Genomic DNA, 14,825 nt, shown 5'->3' on the forward strand with positions numbered 1-14,825 from the left:
ATTACGGGCTGTACCGACGAGTTCTGGATTTAGAGGCTCGAGGAGCGGGAGTGAGCTGGACGGCGCCCAGACCATGTACAGGTTTATAATCGGAGTCAATTTCACCGCATTTCAGGTGGAGTAGCAGGTTGTATACAAAGATTTGTTCATATCTGTAATATCGTGAGTTTGCGAGTCCATATCAGTGTGTAAGGACGCGTACTGGGCATTGGTAAACACGATAGCCATAGAGTCGGATTTGCAACGAAGAAGATTGGGGGCCATCACAAGTGCGAGGTTTGCAGGCGTCATCTTGGTGCTACTCTGCACGTTCTCCTCCAAAAATAATTGCAGAAAACTGACAACGAAAAGGACGACTCGACGGTTGATCGTAGGGAGACGCTGAATGATATGAACACAGGCATCGGGATCTTGCGAATTGGTCACACATTCGTTATACATTTCCTCCGGAACTAGCGGGTCTAGCAATTCCCGCAACCATAGCTTCATCAGAGAAGCTAGTGTATTTGGGTCATCAACCCCTTCGAGATTATAGTATCCCTTGTCGATGCGCAACTTCAACTCGGAAATAGAGTCCCCATCTCCTGGGACCCGGAAAATACCTTCCGACCTTGTTCCGCCCAACGCGAGGATGCCGTCAGCGAGGAATGGTAGGATGATAGGGACTTTCTGCTGTGGGTAGGTTCGTTCCTGAAGACGAATAATAGCGTCTAAGGATTCTCCAAAAATGGATGGATTGAAAGCGGCGTCCTAAAGTGAAGAAACGGGTTCATACACGTACAGCCAAATCACACATGAATGGATGGTCCAACGCACCGATGCAGTCTCGATCTCTGCTATTGTTGGTGGTTTGCCTCGGGGTCCTTTCTTTGAGATGGTCGCTAAACGTCTAAGACAAAATTTGGCCATGATGTCGACGCGTCCTTCGTGTTGGGTGGTGTGTTGTTGTATGTAAGAGTTTAGATACGTCTCAAAGTTCTTTGAAGGCGGGAAGGTAATGAGTAGAACACATAGGAGCTGCCAACCTTTGAATATACTCTCGCTGGGTGACGGTATTATAAGGTGGGGAATCAGATCCACGGTTGGACACTCACGGGTTGGGGTTCTTCGTCAGCTGTTTCATGACCTGGCAATAAGTCTCATCCCTGAGCTCGCCATGGGTCAATCCTTCGCCCAATAACCATCGTTCTTCATCAACTAAGTTGAATTGGCTGCTCAACGACGTCGATGACCCGTTTATTGAATGAACGGTTGAACTTGGTTCGGCCGGTAACCGAACGCCTACTGGTCGATCACGTTCTCTGTCTCCCATTATATGCTGGATAACCTTGAACACCTTAACAGCATCTCTATTTAGAGCACGATTGTTCAGTGTCAACAACGGTGAGCTCAATGGCGCCTAGGTCCATAGTCAAGAGGTTGAAGGAAACAAGGCTGCTGGAGCTGACCTTTTGCCATGTCATCATCTGTGCAACCGGAACTCTTCGCCGAAAGATAAATCCTATGCGATGGGTAGAGAAGTACTGCCTTGCAAACTCTGACTCCGAGAACTGCATGATATCGGATGCCAAGTCGTGTGGTAAAGCTGGATACGTGCTGCAGCAGATGGTGATAAGTATAGTCGACACGCCAGGAGCGGAAGTTTCGCCTTACCCCGTGCTAAGCGAGGAACTGGGAGTCGGATGCACAGGCATGTGATGCTCAACAGGAATAGGTTGGCCATTTGCACGATTCTTGACCGGGCTCATATCCAGCGTCGCGGCTGGGAGGGTGCAAGTATGGTGAGTGTGAAGTCACTCCAAAAGAAGAAAGAGCAAACCGTGATTTAGTATTGGGGCGCTGATCGATTTGCCTGCTATGGACGAACTGGAAACTGTTCGACCTTTGGGGATAGCAGGGGCAGGTATACGGGCGGGTTTAGACACGGTGCGCTTGCCTTCCACAGAGGTGGGATGGATATTTATCATCCCTGTCATACTAGTTGACTTCTCAGAGGTCTTGCCGGTGGGTGAACCGTATCCGCTATCAGACTTAGAAGACAGTAGCTCTACAGCAGCAGTGAGACTTTGGGGTAATTGTGGTCGATGTTCAACATAAGACGACGACTTCGATCGCGAGCGTGTGACAGAATTTGTACTGCCCTCAGAACCATTGGGGCTTCCCTTGTTGACTTTCGGGCGATTTCCAGATCGGGGTGTGGACGGAACCAACTTTTCGGAGGACGATTTTGACGAAGCATCGGTACCATAAGGCGAACCTGGGATTGGAGGTAGTTGTGCTGTCGTCTGCACTCTCAAGGAATTAGTCTGATGTTGGTCACTTGAGAAGGATCGGCGAATGACTGGATTCTTCTTCGTCGCGTTTCCATTGGCATACTTCGATGCAGGTGAGAGCGATTGTGACTTTCGCATCTCAATGGATTGACGTCGCTTTTCTGAGGTGTAATTACTGAGAGTTAGGTCCTCGAATGCTTGTGAAGCGCGGGTAGATAAACGGCGACCAAGTGCTGTGTTCTAATAGACCGTTTCAGCCTATAATGGGACCCGATGTGCATTAAGTTAGAATATACCTGTATTATTCCAAGGGGAATAACAAACCCGTCAGGGCGCTCCCAAACCGTTTCCCCTGTTTTAGTGTGGTAGTAATAGGGCATACCGCCACGAGAATCATCGCTCAACTCCCACCATTCACCCTCTGAACTGGGAGGTAGTCTGTGGATACACACTGTGAATACAACGTCGTGTCTTGGTAGAATGGTAAAGTTACTGACACAAAGTTTCCAACCGGCGGATCCCAACTCACTTGGCCAGTCGCTGGACAAGCATAGAATGTATTTCGTGTCTAATGTTCATCAAGAAGTTGACTTGTAAGAAACCATTCGACAAAGATGGCAGTCAGATGAAATACCTGTGGGTCGACTAAAGTCACCCAGAAATTGGATCCCCATTTACTTTCCTCATGCTCTTGAGCCGGAGTTGAGGTTCTCGATGGCCTTGATTTGAGAGATGATTTCTGAGGCGCACTCTCATTGTGTCGACGATTTAAGTCGGGTGCCTTTCCTTTGTCATTCGATGTCGCAGATGCTGATGGTGGCTGATTGATTGAGGGTTGGACAGAAGACGAGGGAAAATCGTCCATCTAAGGAATGCGGGATGCGAGCAAGACGAGTGTGTGTGCAGTAAATTCAGGAGTCCAGACTTGTGGTAAGATTTAGTTAAGATTGAATTCTAAACGATCTGCACAAGCAACTACAAATCTAATCCATTTGATAAGATTATCTACTTGCCGCTTCTGCAAATCTTTTGAGCACGGCGATATCGCCAGCAGCCTCCTCCTCTTCTAGGGACCTCTCTATTCGCTGGTAAAGCTTTGCTATCCCCCGATACGTTTCTCTTTCAGGGCTTTCGATGAATCCCGCAATCTCCTCCATTTCTCCAACCCACCGGTAAGCTTTAGGAAGCATTGACGGGATAGCACGCGAAATTCGTTTAAGAAACTCGGGTTGAGAAGCTCTAAGCTCGTGTAAGAGGGCTTCCGTGGTTGCTGGAGACGAGGCTTGTGCTGCCAGGATCATTGTCACATAAAGCGCTGTTGTCCCCTTCGTCATCCCCTGCCATTGATCCAGTCAGTTAACTTGAGGTCTTGCACAGGGAAAATCGTCACAGCATAGGACATCTTCAAAGCACTTGCGTCTCCCACGCCATTTCCACCTCTGATCAGAGAGATCTTTAGACCATACTGAGAAAGATATCCGAATTTCTCCAAAGCATCCTTATCCGAAGCTGAGGCGTAGATGGTCGGGTCATATTCCTCAAAGGGGGGTCCGCCAATGATGCCAGCATCGATGAATCTTGTCGATTCTCCAGTGAAAAGATCCCCGATTCGCTTGACTGTAACTGGATTAACCGCATTACAGTCCACAAAGATGAGCCCATCCTGTTTATCCCTTTTGAGTCCCCCCGCCGTCGAGGTTTGCTTGTGAAGGAAGTGTTCTGCGAATGAATAAGCATGGCTTGGAGGTAGTATGCTGAGAAGGTAGTCCGCGTGTTCCGTGATATAACTAAAAGTCACATCTTCCATCCCACAATCCGCTGCTCTACGCCGAGATGCATCACTACGTCCCTCTAAAATAGTCAAAACCGTGCACCCATGTTGCGACAATCTCCGCCCAATGGCCGATCCCATGGCACCAGCAGCAACTACCGCAACAGTTACCATCGTGGTGGGAGTGAGTGATTTCCTTGATATGGTGTAAGCAACATCATGTGCATATAATATTAGGATATATATAGGAATGGCCAGCATTGGGTTTAGATTACACAGTCGAGTAGGTACTAAGTGCGGAAAATATTGCAAAGGAGTGAGATGAGTGCTTGAGATGCGCGATATTGACGAGTGTAAACATTGCAGTAAGTAGAAGAAACGTATATGATGGACCACGGATGTCCGACATCACGACGTACTCGTTGTAATGTCTCCGGGGTTTGCTGGTGCGTTGGCCAGTGCATCTGCATCTGCATCTGGTGTTGGGTCGACCATCATCCCCATTTTCCTCTTCACAGCATCGAAATTCTTGGTCAATCTCCGACGTGCACCCAAGGCTGAAACCCCTTTCTTTTCCAATTCATCCTCGTCGAGTACAACCATTTCTTGCCACGTCATGCCCTTGAAACAATCCGTGTATTTATGCAACCGTAACGTTTTTAGCCACGCTGGAATGTCATTCAAGAGCTCTGGATCCACTTCATCCTCGGGCTTGGTCGTGGTGGCAGACAAAGAAGCGGAACTTTTGTCTTTGGATTTCGAAGCGGAAGTACGGTTATTTGACCCCGACCTCCAGTTATTCGACCCAGACGTTTGACCTTTCTGAGATTGTCGTTGTTGGGATGTCGATTTCGGGCCGTTGTGGGTAGTTTGCGCTGCCATCGGGGGCTGCATGGTCATACCACTCATCATCAACTGGAGGGCCAAAAGTTGAGCTTCGTTCGAATATCCCATCATTCCTTGATTGAACACAAGGGGGTTTAATGCTGGCATTCCCATCATGTTGGGCATCCCGGGAAGGATACCTTGTGCTCCATTTTGAGGTTTTTGGAACATCAAATCCATCGGTGTGTTGACCATGTTCGCCCAGTTCATTTCCTCCGCGGGTTTAATGAATAGTTCCTGGCTGTTGGGTTCGGTAGCCGACACTGGAGAGGCCGCTGCCGCTGCTATAGCCGCCCTATCGAGATCTTTGGTGTGAGGATTGTGGGAGGTTGCAGGTGAAAGGGCCGAAGTGAGACTAAATCCAGGTGTCCGTGGTGTTCCCGGTAGACGAACACTTAGCGGCGGACGTGTCGTAGCGGGTGAAGCTTGCCTCGAATCAACTGGAAAGAATTTCAGAGTCGGAAGAGATCGGTACGTTGAGCTCACTTCCTACCATTGTTGTCCGTCAGCTGTTGGAGTACAGCTTTGAGGAATGTGAGTTGTTCTTGGGAAGCATGTTGAATGAGGGTGTATAAAGAAGCGGTTTGTTCAGAGTCGGTGAGCAGCGTAAACCCTGTATAACCGTCAGAACAATCGCTTGGAGGAAATCGAAGTACTCACATTGTTCGATGGTGCCCAGCTCTTCTCTAAACTTCGGCTCCTCTGAGGCGGCCGCCATTGCACTCTGCGATAGCAGCTCACAGTTAATGTGACGTGGTCTTCTTCGATAGGTCAACTTACAAGCGTAGCTTCATACTTTCGCAGATCCTTGAACCATTGGTCAAGACTTTCACCTGTAGAATGTTCAGCTTCCAGAGCCAAATAAGAAAGAAAGTCGAAGTCACCTCCTACAACCCCAAACCGTGGTGAAGGAGGCACACCAAACCCACCACCAGGACGTGGTGATAGAATTGGGTTAAAAATTGCGGCATTAGGGCGAAGAGGTGAGGAGGGATGGTGTTCGCCCGTTAAGGTCTGTGTTGGTTTTGGGACGGCTGCTTGAGGACTCAACATCGTCGCGGGCATGAGGGGAGAGGAGGAAAATGAATTTCGACAACCTCTAATTTATGTGCTTACTCGACTATTGAAAAGGGATCAAAAACCGGTTGATGCCAAACTGTTCATCAGCCAACGCACAGGTCACATCACAACCAGACATTGTGCATATCGACATGAGCGCATGCTGAGGCGTTTCACAAGTGTATAGGCAACCACATTCCTTCAGGTCCCCGAGGGACCAGTAGTGTATCGGATTCGAGAACCATGAATACTTTGTACATGACAAGAAAAGTGTGGTTATAAAAGAAGCCCCAACATCCTTAGCCTCTCTCCCTGACATCAAAACCGTGAAATCTCGGCCACAGCACGTCCACAACGAATGCGCTGAATGTACTAGACGTTGTCCCTACCACATTCCACGCTCTGCTTAGCACCATCGCATCAACAAATGGTAACAGAAATGGCTTTAACTTCAGGCCGTCAGCACCGTTTACGAGGTCATTCAAGGGGGCAAGCTGGTCAACCATGTCCGCAAGGGTAAAAGTGCAGGGGAAAGTCTTGAAGAAGATCATGAGCGAAGGGTCATCTCGAGGGTGTCTGGCGTCGGTCGCCAAGTAAAGCGGTGTGTTCAAAGGATTGAGTTGCGAAACAGTATGTAGTCGATCATAACATTGAAGTCGAGGGGCACTAAAGCGTGAAGCAGGATTTGTATTGACTGTGTAGGGGGCAAGAACGGGTGGTGAAGAGTAGAGAGGCTTTGAAGCTTCGAGAGCAATGGCATCATTCACAGTGAGTTTGAGTACCTCATGCACCAGTGTCCACCAGATGGAACGCGTATTGCCTTCTCCACTCTCCAAGAACCCTCCATCGCCAAGTCGTACGTGCACGCCAATGAAGTGACTGCCTAGAAGTTCTTCAATAGATCTCGATATCTCAATGAGCAGGGGATTCGTGAATGTCATACCCTCCCTGATTCTGCGTCGGATTCGAGCGCTTTCCTCATCTTCGAGAAGAAGCCGAGAAGTGCCAAATAGCGTCCCGAGATGCAGAAGCGACTCCTGGGTAGCTCGTAGTTTGGGTATGGAGACGGTTTCAGAGAATTTGTCGGAAGGACCTGTAGCTGCGTTTGGGGAGTCGGTGAAACGGTATTGGTAGCGGCTCGACTCTTCAAGCGTCAAGACATCCGATTCTGCTATCCCAAGACATCCGTAAACCCATCGATCAGTGTGATTTCCTCGAATTAGGACTTTATGGCGTGATTGTATGCTAGCAAAATCCACGAGCCAACTCCATGGAATATGCGTGTAGTCGAAGTAGACAAAGCATTCAGGAGGAAGGGAGGAATCCGAGGATAGTCGTGCACAGTGTTCAAGGCCAACTTTGTCTGAGAGTTGAAGATGATTGTATAGGGAACGGAAGTTGCAATAACGTATTGGTTTGCCGAGACGAATAGGGGACATGATTAAAGTACGATTCAACAAATGAGAGAGGGTAATGGCGTTCTCCAAAGCAATGCGTTGGTTATGAAAACCGCTATGAGTGTGATAAACAAGGAACTTTTCGCCAGGAATTACACTTGGACACGCGGTTTGAGGTGCTTCAATTTCGATGGCTTGAGGTTGAGGTGGTTCATCAGTGGAACTCGAACTAGAAGGGAGATCTGGAGTTCCCCACCTGGTGCTAAATAGATAGTATGCGATCCCAAAGCTAACCACGCAGCCTGTTGCCAGTAGTAGTAAGAGAGCTGTGAAGAAGGCATTGTTTCGGGTCGAGCTCTGGGGACGAGAGCGAGGGTCGCTATTCCGAAGGGTCGCAGGTCTAATGGGGAGTAGACGTTGTGAAGGTACGCGCATCCGATATCTTCCTTTCTCGAGAGAGACCGACGGCGAAGCGCTGGCTTCGCGAGGGCGAGATGTGATTCCGTGTGGCCCTAACATAATCAGGTCTGAAAATGGTCAATAAGACGACTTAAAAGAGTCGTGGTGAAGGACCCGTCGTACTTAAAAGGTTGACCAGAAAGATAAAATCGTAGATAGGTCACGTGCAAAAATCGCGACACCCAAATGCTTCCACGTCCTCTGCAGCGTACACTTTCAGTAAACTCTATACGAAGATCTATTCAAACGAAACCTCGCCCTTCAGTATCTCCTCTAGGTTTTGCCTTTGACATAGTAAGTCGCTCCGCGAGTGGTAGTACGGTTCTAATTCTTACTATTGCTCTTGTTAAGGATGGTGTTCTCATGGCTGGCCCTGATCCATTGCCAACGGCGAAAAGAGCCTTGCAAATTCTCGAAGGCGATAATCCATTCAACATGTGCGTTTCATCAGAACGCAAAGTCGTTGTACGCTAATCAAGTCTCGACGCTCCAGGAAGATCCCATATGTTCTGGTATTGTCTTTCAGGCTTGATTTCGGTTCAACAAACGACGCGAAAGTTTTAGCTCACCAATGGTGGGGGGAAGACTGAGGCTGCGCGAGCTGAGAAACTTTCTGCTCGCCTTGGGATTAAAGTAAGTAAATCAGCGGAAGAACGAAAGGAGGCTTATAGACCGTCATGATATTCAGCTCCATCCGGAGCAGATTATTCAGGCTCACACAATTCTGAAAGACATGACTCGCAAGTATGCTGATAGCCCCGTGTTGGTGCTAGGCGGAAGGAACGATGAGCTACGTCAGGTCGCAGAGAGGTCCTCTCTCTATAAACCTAAAAACTTCTGAATGTCTCATGGATCACTTTAGTTACGGTTTCCGAAAAGTGTTTACTACCCCAGATGTTTTACTCTGGAACCCTTCGTATGTCTATGGCCCTTATTGCTGCTGCGTAACTGTGTCTCAGCGACCCATATAGTGTCTGGCCCTTTCAAACGATAAATCCTAGTGAAATGCTCAGCCGACCCGCAAGTATTGATGTAGATTCCTTGGGGCAGAGGTAACTCACACCAACTCTTTAGTCGGTGGATTTTTCGAAGACTCGGATTGGCGCGGTCTTAGTGTTCCACGATCCACGAAACTGGGGGCGTGACGGTACGGGTTTTTCATTCTTTTACGATGAAAATTGACAGCCAATTTCTCTCAGTTCAGATAATTTTGGATGTTATACAGTCTGGAGGTGTCATTGGCAATCCTTACGTGGACCACACATCCCACCCGGTTGAGATCGTTTTTTGTAACCCGGACTTACTTTGGAAATCCGATTTTCCAAGACCAAGAATCGGACAAGGTGCATTCAAAGAGTCCTTTCAGGCTGTATACAAAGCCATTACTGGATCCACGTCTCCTTATCCTTTTGTTCAATTTGGCAAACCAACTGCACCAACATACAAGTACGCTGAAAAGGTCCTCGTCCAATTGGTCAAAAATCGTGACGGCAGTAACGCTCCATTGCCAGGGATGTGAGTTTCTTGTCTTACGTTTGTGTTTGCGGTCTCATCTTAGAGAACGTAGTTATATGATTGGAGGTGATCATCCTGGTCTATCACGGCAGTCCCTTTACTGACAACATGATCGCAAATCCCTAGACAATCCTGAATCAGGTCAGTTCCTTTTCCCACCCCATAAACCGTTCAGAGTCGCTGATGGCTTGTTTGTGTGCAGACATCGCCGGTGCGAACGCCGCCGGTTGGTCCTCTGTTCTTGTTCATACAGGCGTTTTTGATCCTGGTTCGGGTGCACCACCAGCACACACACCGACATACCAAGCTCGGGATGTAGAAGCTGCTGTGCAATGGGCTCTTAATAGAACGCTTTTCAAGTGAAGTCCAGAACGGTTTGGCACTTCTCCATACAATTCTAATATTAAGACGAATGAAATAGCTCCAGTTGCTCTTGTTTGGATAGTCCCATCCTCCCGCGCCAATTGTGTTTGGAAAAGCAGATGTCATCTGGGAAGGGAACCGATGCAGAAGTATCAATGATTGAGTTTAACGTCTCCGGAATGTCCTTGATCTTCAATCGACCCAACCTGTGTCTTGTTAGTTGCGAAAATCATATGAGACTGCAATCATACCAATCCCCACGAGGATAAACCAGCATATTCGGAGCGTACCTTTCTCATCAAGGCAGAATGAGTGACGGAGTCGAGAATCAGAAGTCCAAGGAACGCACTTGTGTTGCCCAACATGTCCAACCTCCCCAATTCTGAACTTGTCGTACTGGACCTCGTCTAACTTTCGACGCGCTTCAACCTCTTGCCTTAGCGCGGCTGCGTATGCACTACCTAAATCTCCACATCTACAGTCTCTAGCCATGTGTGTGCATATTAGTAGATGAACTTGGTCTACAGATAGCTTCCGGTTTGGTTGCTGAACCGCGTTTTTCAAAATAGCGTTGACGTCGTCCAAATTGGAATGTGATAGCTCCTCAATTTCGATTCTCTCTCCGTAAGACGTGAAAGCGGTTGCAGACAGCGTAATGTCCAGGTCAATTTGGGTGGGATCTGAGCCAAGAGCATCAGCACCGTAGTAGACCCAGTTCACGAAACCGCCCCACTGGAGTACTCTGAGCTGTAGCTCACGTTGCAGAGGTGTCATGAGCTTGCTCGGAAACCCAGACGGAGGTATCGAGGAATGTAGGAAGATATAACATTGATATGAAGGTGCGTTTCCGGCTATGAAATCATTGCTGCCGTTGGATCGCAAAGTCGATGTTGAGAAGCTTCTGGGAGTAAGTCGAGATTTGTATGGTCTTTCTAAAGCCCTTATCGACCGAAAAAGTTGTGCAAAGGTGGCCATATATGTCGACGTCGACATCAACCGCGCCCTTCGAAGGTTCTAGAGTTAGTCAGCTTGCTTGACGTCCCTTCACAATGAACGCCGACCAGACGCGGATGATAGCACGACCTCCTTCACCCAATCAGCCGATGGAGTTCAGAAAGAAAGATGGAACTCCTTCGAAAATGCGCTCTCACAATGGAAACATTCCAATGCTACCTCAAACAAAACTCTGTCCTCACTGTCCCGCCAAGTTCACAAGAACAACTCATTTGAACAGACACCTGAGAAATCGTATGTGTCTTTCATTTCTATTCAATTACTCCGCTCTTACTGAGCCTCAGATACCAATGAAAGGCTTCACAATTGCAACGTATGTACATGGTTTCCCCCTAAGATCCCTCGTTAATGACATACGGCTGCTCACTTAGATCTGCGGCGCGCAGTTCACCCGAAGCGATCTACTATCCAGGCATAAGAAAGGATGCAATGAACAGTACGGGGAAAGTTTTCATCCTCTGCAATCCATTAACCTCCTACCTAGGACCGACCGCACTCGCCGTAAATCTTGCGTTGCCTGCACAGAGTCTAAAATCAAATGTGACCGTCAAACGCCTTGTGCGAAATGCACTTCCAAAGGGAAAATATGTGTATATGCTCTATCAACTAGGAGAAGTTCCAGCCGCAGATATGTGGACGACATTCAGCCCTCTTCTCCCCTTACTACCTCATCGCCCATAGTCGGTGCCATCGATCCATCAAACTATCCCCCTACCCTACTGGCAACCGCTGCTTCCCATAGTCCAGGCAGCGAGGCCGGTCCTTCGTCGATAGCCAGTTCCTCACAGCATTCAGATGAAACAGGAACAGAAATAGACACACAAGTTGAAGAGACGACGAATACACCCCTCACGTCTTTATACAATGGGGATATGTTCGAACCGCTCTTCAGTAATGTGTTCGCGACGCTTGACTCACCTTATTCCGGAGATTCATCTCCGCTCGATACTCCTGGTGCTTTAGGCGGTTCTTCCTCGATGTTCCCGTTTGGTGTTTTCTTCGGGGACTATGTACCCTTTCAAGAGAGTCAAGGCCTCGTCAGCTTGAATGATGGTGTTTCGAACATGTCCGCTTTATCTATTCAGCCCGCTGTCAGCCACGTGCGGCATATACCCCCATCCTCAGTTCCTGAGGACTCTATGGATCCTGAACACAAACACTACCGTGGGTCGTGTTCGTATCTTCTTTTGGACTGTAGATCTAAACGTATCTGTCTCCAGTTCAACTCTTTTTCACTGTGTTCTTGGAACAGATGCCAATTGTACATCCACATACGTTCTCCGTCGAGGGTAGACCACCTCTTTTACTCAGTGCGATGCAGGCCTGTGGTGCACTATATGTGAAGACTCGACAGGCCGCTACCTTCATTCTCAATACGCTTACAGCTGCCCGAGAGTTGCTGGTCGAGGAATTTGTAAGACAAATCTCTTTTGAAAACTACAAAAATTTACTCATTCTTGCCAGGCCAAAATTGATTATGCTAGCCCCAGTAATCAATTGAACCTGATCATTGCTGTTGTTCTTCTACAGACAGTGGGCCTGTTCCATCAGAAATCGGACCAGCGCGCTTCTTCCGGTCTTTACCACGGTAGGGCACATTTTCCTTGTCTGTTGTCGGCACTAATGTTCACGGTTCAATTTATTTTTAGGAATGCTGGTGATGGTGAGTGCTGTGCTTAATCGATTTAGAACGGCAGCTAATATTCACTTCAGATGATCAGGCGTTCACAGTCCTTAACCAAAGTAGTTGGCTGGAACCCCGATGCTTTTGCAACACTCCCTTTGGAGGTTCAATGGCAAGAATGGGCAAACCATGAGACGGCTAAAAGGTAAGGCAACATCCTCACGGTTTTTATGCCACCGACTAACTTGATTAATTCCAGAGCAATATTATTATCGTATCTCCACGATTGCTGCCAAATCCTATATTTCTCCTCACTGCCTTCATATCAACATGATGAAATGGACATAGAATTGCCTTGTGAGAAAGCATTGTGGAGCGCCAAGTCAGCATCCGAGTGGTGGATGGTTCTTGAACAGAAATCACCCTTCGGAGACTACCGTTCACGATTGGCTGGCCCACGTATGCTATCCACAATCGCTGCGATTTCAAAAACACGAGTATGGGACACCTCGCCACCCCCTCTGAGTGCGCTTGCACATTGGATAGTGATTCACACCATTCTACGTCGCATGTTCATCATATTCACCGAGCATCCTGCCACAAGCGACGGTCAATCTGGTCCCGGTTCAAGAAACGCCACCGTACACCACGAAATTTCTGTGGCTCAGTATTCCCTGCATAATTGGCTGAAGAGCTGGATGAACAGTCCCGAAACGCCGAAGGTAGTCGGGGAAGATGAGGAGCCCCCGTTTATGCAACATGGTACGCCGGCCGCTGTCCCTATCAATATCTGATCTTTTCAAGATTTCTGTGTTGCAGCTCTCCCATTCTACTGGTTGGGTCAAGTTGCGCTAATGGCATATCGAGAGGGACTTGCACCGTTTCAACCACAAACCACGCAGACCTTGGAACTGAGGTTTCTTCTGGTCAAGCAGTGGTTATTCCACATACGAAGGTTCCTCAAACAGAGCGGCAATGCGCCGACGTTGGCATGGGACGAGTTGATGAGAATCCGACTGCAATCCTGGCAGGCGGATACGACGGATGAGCGGGAGGGATTGTTGGGTTTCTTCGAGCCGACGTGATTATATCGCGCGTTTCAGGTGGGTCGGTGACCCACATCCGGTTGTATTTGTATTACATAATTTGCATGTTACCGACTCCCGTATCCCTTTCCAAACGAAAGCCTTTTCGACGCGAGACTCAGAGACTCCGATTATTGTTGACACGTGCCAGAATCACGAACCTTGGAGTTCTCCTCTTATTCCTCTTCGCCCTTGCGTCTGTTGTACTCAACTTGACTTACTGGCTGACATGGCCTTTACCGATTACAAGTTACCCTCACTCAATACTGTCGACTATCTCTCGGAGACAGTTTGAAGGACTTGACCATTTGATAGTGGTTCCTGGGCATGCCATCTGGATTGGGTCGAAGGCGGAAGATAGATTCAATGACGATTTATGGACCTTGGAGTCGTACCAGAAGCAGGGTGGTCGTCCAGAAGCCTTCTTCAAACATATATCGAAAGGGTAATTTCAGCCACTCCATAATCGATCTCAGTGATACTCAACGAGTAAACTAAACAGCGTCGAACTGGCAAACGAAGACAACAGCTCGTTAGTCGTGTTTAGCGGGTGAGTACTATCATTCCAAGCACCTCCATCTGTTTTTACTGACCGACTTGTTCAGCGGGCAGACAAGACCCTCTTCTACAACGACTGAGGGAGAGTCATACCTTCGCCTTGCTCTTCAAGCCAATCTTTTCCGCACCTCGATTCCCAACCAACCTCTTCGCGCGACAACCGAAAACTACGCGCTTGATTCGTATCAAAACTTTTTGTTCTCCATCGCTCGGTTCCAGGAATACACCGGACACTATCCGAGGCAAATAACCATAGTCGGATATGAGATGAAACGGAAACGTTTTGAAGAACTGCATCGGGCCGCACTTCGGTGGCCGAACGACCGTTTCCAGTATGTCGGAATAAATCTCAATAGGGACGAGGACGCAGTGGTGGCAGAGATGGGCGAAGTGAGTTTGATACACTACACACTTCTCGTTATTCTCAATGATATTCATCTACTTCTTCCACAGAATCTGAACGGTTTCCTTCCGTATTCCCGCGACTTGTATGGCTGTCACTCAGAGCTACTCTTGAAAAGGAAGGCTAGGAATGCGTTTTCCCGCTTTCATCCCTATCACACATCTTCGCCCGAACTACGTCAGCTCATGGATTGGTGTCCTCATGATGGTGATGCCACTGCATTGTTTACCGGCCCTCTTCCATGGGACTAGTGCCGTTTCCCGCTCCCGGTTATGGCCAGTGCTGTCTAGGGCGATACGCCAAGTATTATTTTACCGTTGTAGATCGTAATGCAATCCAGGGTCGAGCAAGCTGTCCTAAGATAATCTTACCGCTGTTCTACTGTATGTAGAACTGATGAAAAACGCCTGTATAGGGCA

At 48.2% G+C, this 14,825-nt stretch overlaps 9 protein-coding genes across 10 annotated transcripts; 4 read left to right on the top strand and 5 right to left on the bottom strand.

The window, feature by feature from the left end:
* Position 1: 1 nt before the first annotated feature.
* E1B28_010006 (uncharacterized protein) lies at positions 2–3,138 on the bottom strand (the record flags this gene model as incomplete). Its single annotated transcript, XM_043154943.1, has 10 exons — positions 2–152; positions 203–750; positions 817–1,042; positions 1,095–1,399; positions 1,449–1,596; positions 1,654–1,762; positions 1,820–2,513; positions 2,570–2,711; positions 2,771–2,841; positions 2,908–3,138. The coding sequence occupies 10 exons, from the start codon at positions 3,136–3,138 to the stop codon at positions 2–4; spliced, it is 2,625 nt and encodes an 874-aa protein (XP_043007403.1).
* Positions 3,139–3,274: 136 nt separating this feature from the next.
* Positions 3,275–4,305, bottom strand: E1B28_010007 (uncharacterized protein; the record flags this gene model as incomplete). Its single annotated transcript, XM_043154944.1, has 2 exons — positions 3,275–3,610; positions 3,664–4,305. The coding sequence occupies 2 exons, from the start codon at positions 4,303–4,305 to the stop codon at positions 3,275–3,277; spliced, it is 978 nt and encodes a 325-aa protein (XP_043007404.1).
* A 147-nt stretch (positions 4,306–4,452) lies between these two features.
* On the bottom strand, positions 4,453–5,994 carry E1B28_010008 (uncharacterized protein; the record flags this gene model as incomplete). The annotated part of the gene is made up of 5 exons (XM_043154945.1): positions 4,453–5,369; positions 5,423–5,542; positions 5,590–5,653; positions 5,710–5,762; positions 5,814–5,994. The coding sequence occupies 5 exons, from the start codon at positions 5,992–5,994 to the stop codon at positions 4,453–4,455; spliced, it is 1,335 nt and encodes a 444-aa protein (XP_043007405.1).
* A 180-nt stretch (positions 5,995–6,174) lies between these two features.
* Positions 6,175–7,992, bottom strand: E1B28_010009 (uncharacterized protein). Of its 2 annotated transcripts, XM_043154946.1 has the most exons (3): positions 7,968–7,992; positions 7,642–7,912; positions 6,175–7,579 (listed from the first exon to the last, which is right to left on the bottom strand). In XM_043154946.1, exons 2-3 carry the CDS (start codon positions 7,724–7,726, stop codon positions 6,288–6,290), a joined length of 1,377 nt encoding a protein of 458 aa, XP_043007406.1. In that variant the 5' UTR covers positions 7,727–7,912; positions 7,968–7,992; the 3' UTR covers positions 6,175–6,287. The 2 variants fall into 2 exon arrangements, with proteins under 2 accessions (XP_043007406.1, XP_043007407.1); XM_043154947.1 differs by having other exon boundaries at positions 6,175–7,912.
* Positions 7,993–8,030: 38 nt separating this feature from the next.
* On the top strand, positions 8,031–9,722 carry E1B28_010010 (uncharacterized protein; the record flags this gene model as incomplete). Its single annotated transcript, XM_043154948.1, has 12 exons — positions 8,031–8,138; positions 8,196–8,281; positions 8,338–8,356; positions 8,409–8,477; positions 8,533–8,654; positions 8,707–8,760; positions 8,816–8,864; positions 8,919–8,991; positions 9,044–9,359; positions 9,412–9,425; positions 9,486–9,500; positions 9,562–9,722. The coding sequence occupies 12 exons, from the start codon at positions 8,031–8,033 to the stop codon at positions 9,720–9,722; spliced, it is 1,086 nt and encodes a 361-aa protein (XP_043007408.1).
* Positions 9,723–9,762: 40 nt separating this feature from the next.
* On the bottom strand, positions 9,763–10,697 carry E1B28_010011 (uncharacterized protein; the record flags this gene model as incomplete). Its single annotated transcript, XM_043154949.1, has 3 exons — positions 9,763–9,928; positions 9,974–10,012; positions 10,072–10,697. 3 exons carry the CDS (start codon positions 10,695–10,697, stop codon positions 9,763–9,765), a joined length of 831 nt encoding a protein of 276 aa, XP_043007409.1.
* Positions 10,698–10,771: 74 nt separating this feature from the next.
* Positions 10,772–12,553, top strand: E1B28_010012 (uncharacterized protein; the record flags this gene model as incomplete). Its single annotated transcript, XM_043154950.1, has 7 exons — positions 10,772–10,970; positions 11,021–11,049; positions 11,108–11,172; positions 11,221–11,900; positions 11,957–12,150; positions 12,201–12,399; positions 12,450–12,553. The coding sequence occupies 7 exons, from the start codon at positions 10,772–10,774 to the stop codon at positions 12,551–12,553; spliced, it is 1,470 nt and encodes a 489-aa protein (XP_043007410.1).
* A 268-nt stretch (positions 12,554–12,821) lies between these two features.
* E1B28_010013 (uncharacterized protein) lies at positions 12,822–13,445 on the top strand (the record flags this gene model as incomplete). The annotated part of the gene is made up of 2 exons (XM_043154951.1): positions 12,822–13,122; positions 13,180–13,445. 2 exons carry the CDS (start codon positions 12,822–12,824, stop codon positions 13,443–13,445), a joined length of 567 nt encoding a protein of 188 aa, XP_043007411.1.
* Positions 13,446–13,510: 65 nt separating this feature from the next.
* E1B28_010014 (uncharacterized protein) lies at positions 13,511–14,657 on the top strand (the record flags this gene model as incomplete). Its single annotated transcript, XM_043154952.1, has 4 exons — positions 13,511–13,890; positions 13,948–13,995; positions 14,051–14,393; positions 14,457–14,657. The coding sequence occupies 4 exons, from the start codon at positions 13,511–13,513 to the stop codon at positions 14,655–14,657; spliced, it is 972 nt and encodes a 323-aa protein (XP_043007412.1).
* Positions 14,658–14,825: the final 168 nt, after the last annotated feature.

The sequence above is a fragment of the Marasmius oreades genome, chromosome 6 (genome assembly GCF_018924745.1).
Source record: "Marasmius oreades isolate 03SP1 chromosome 6, whole genome shotgun sequence".
NCBI lineage: Eukaryota > Fungi > Basidiomycota > Agaricomycetes > Agaricales > Marasmiaceae > Marasmius > Marasmius oreades.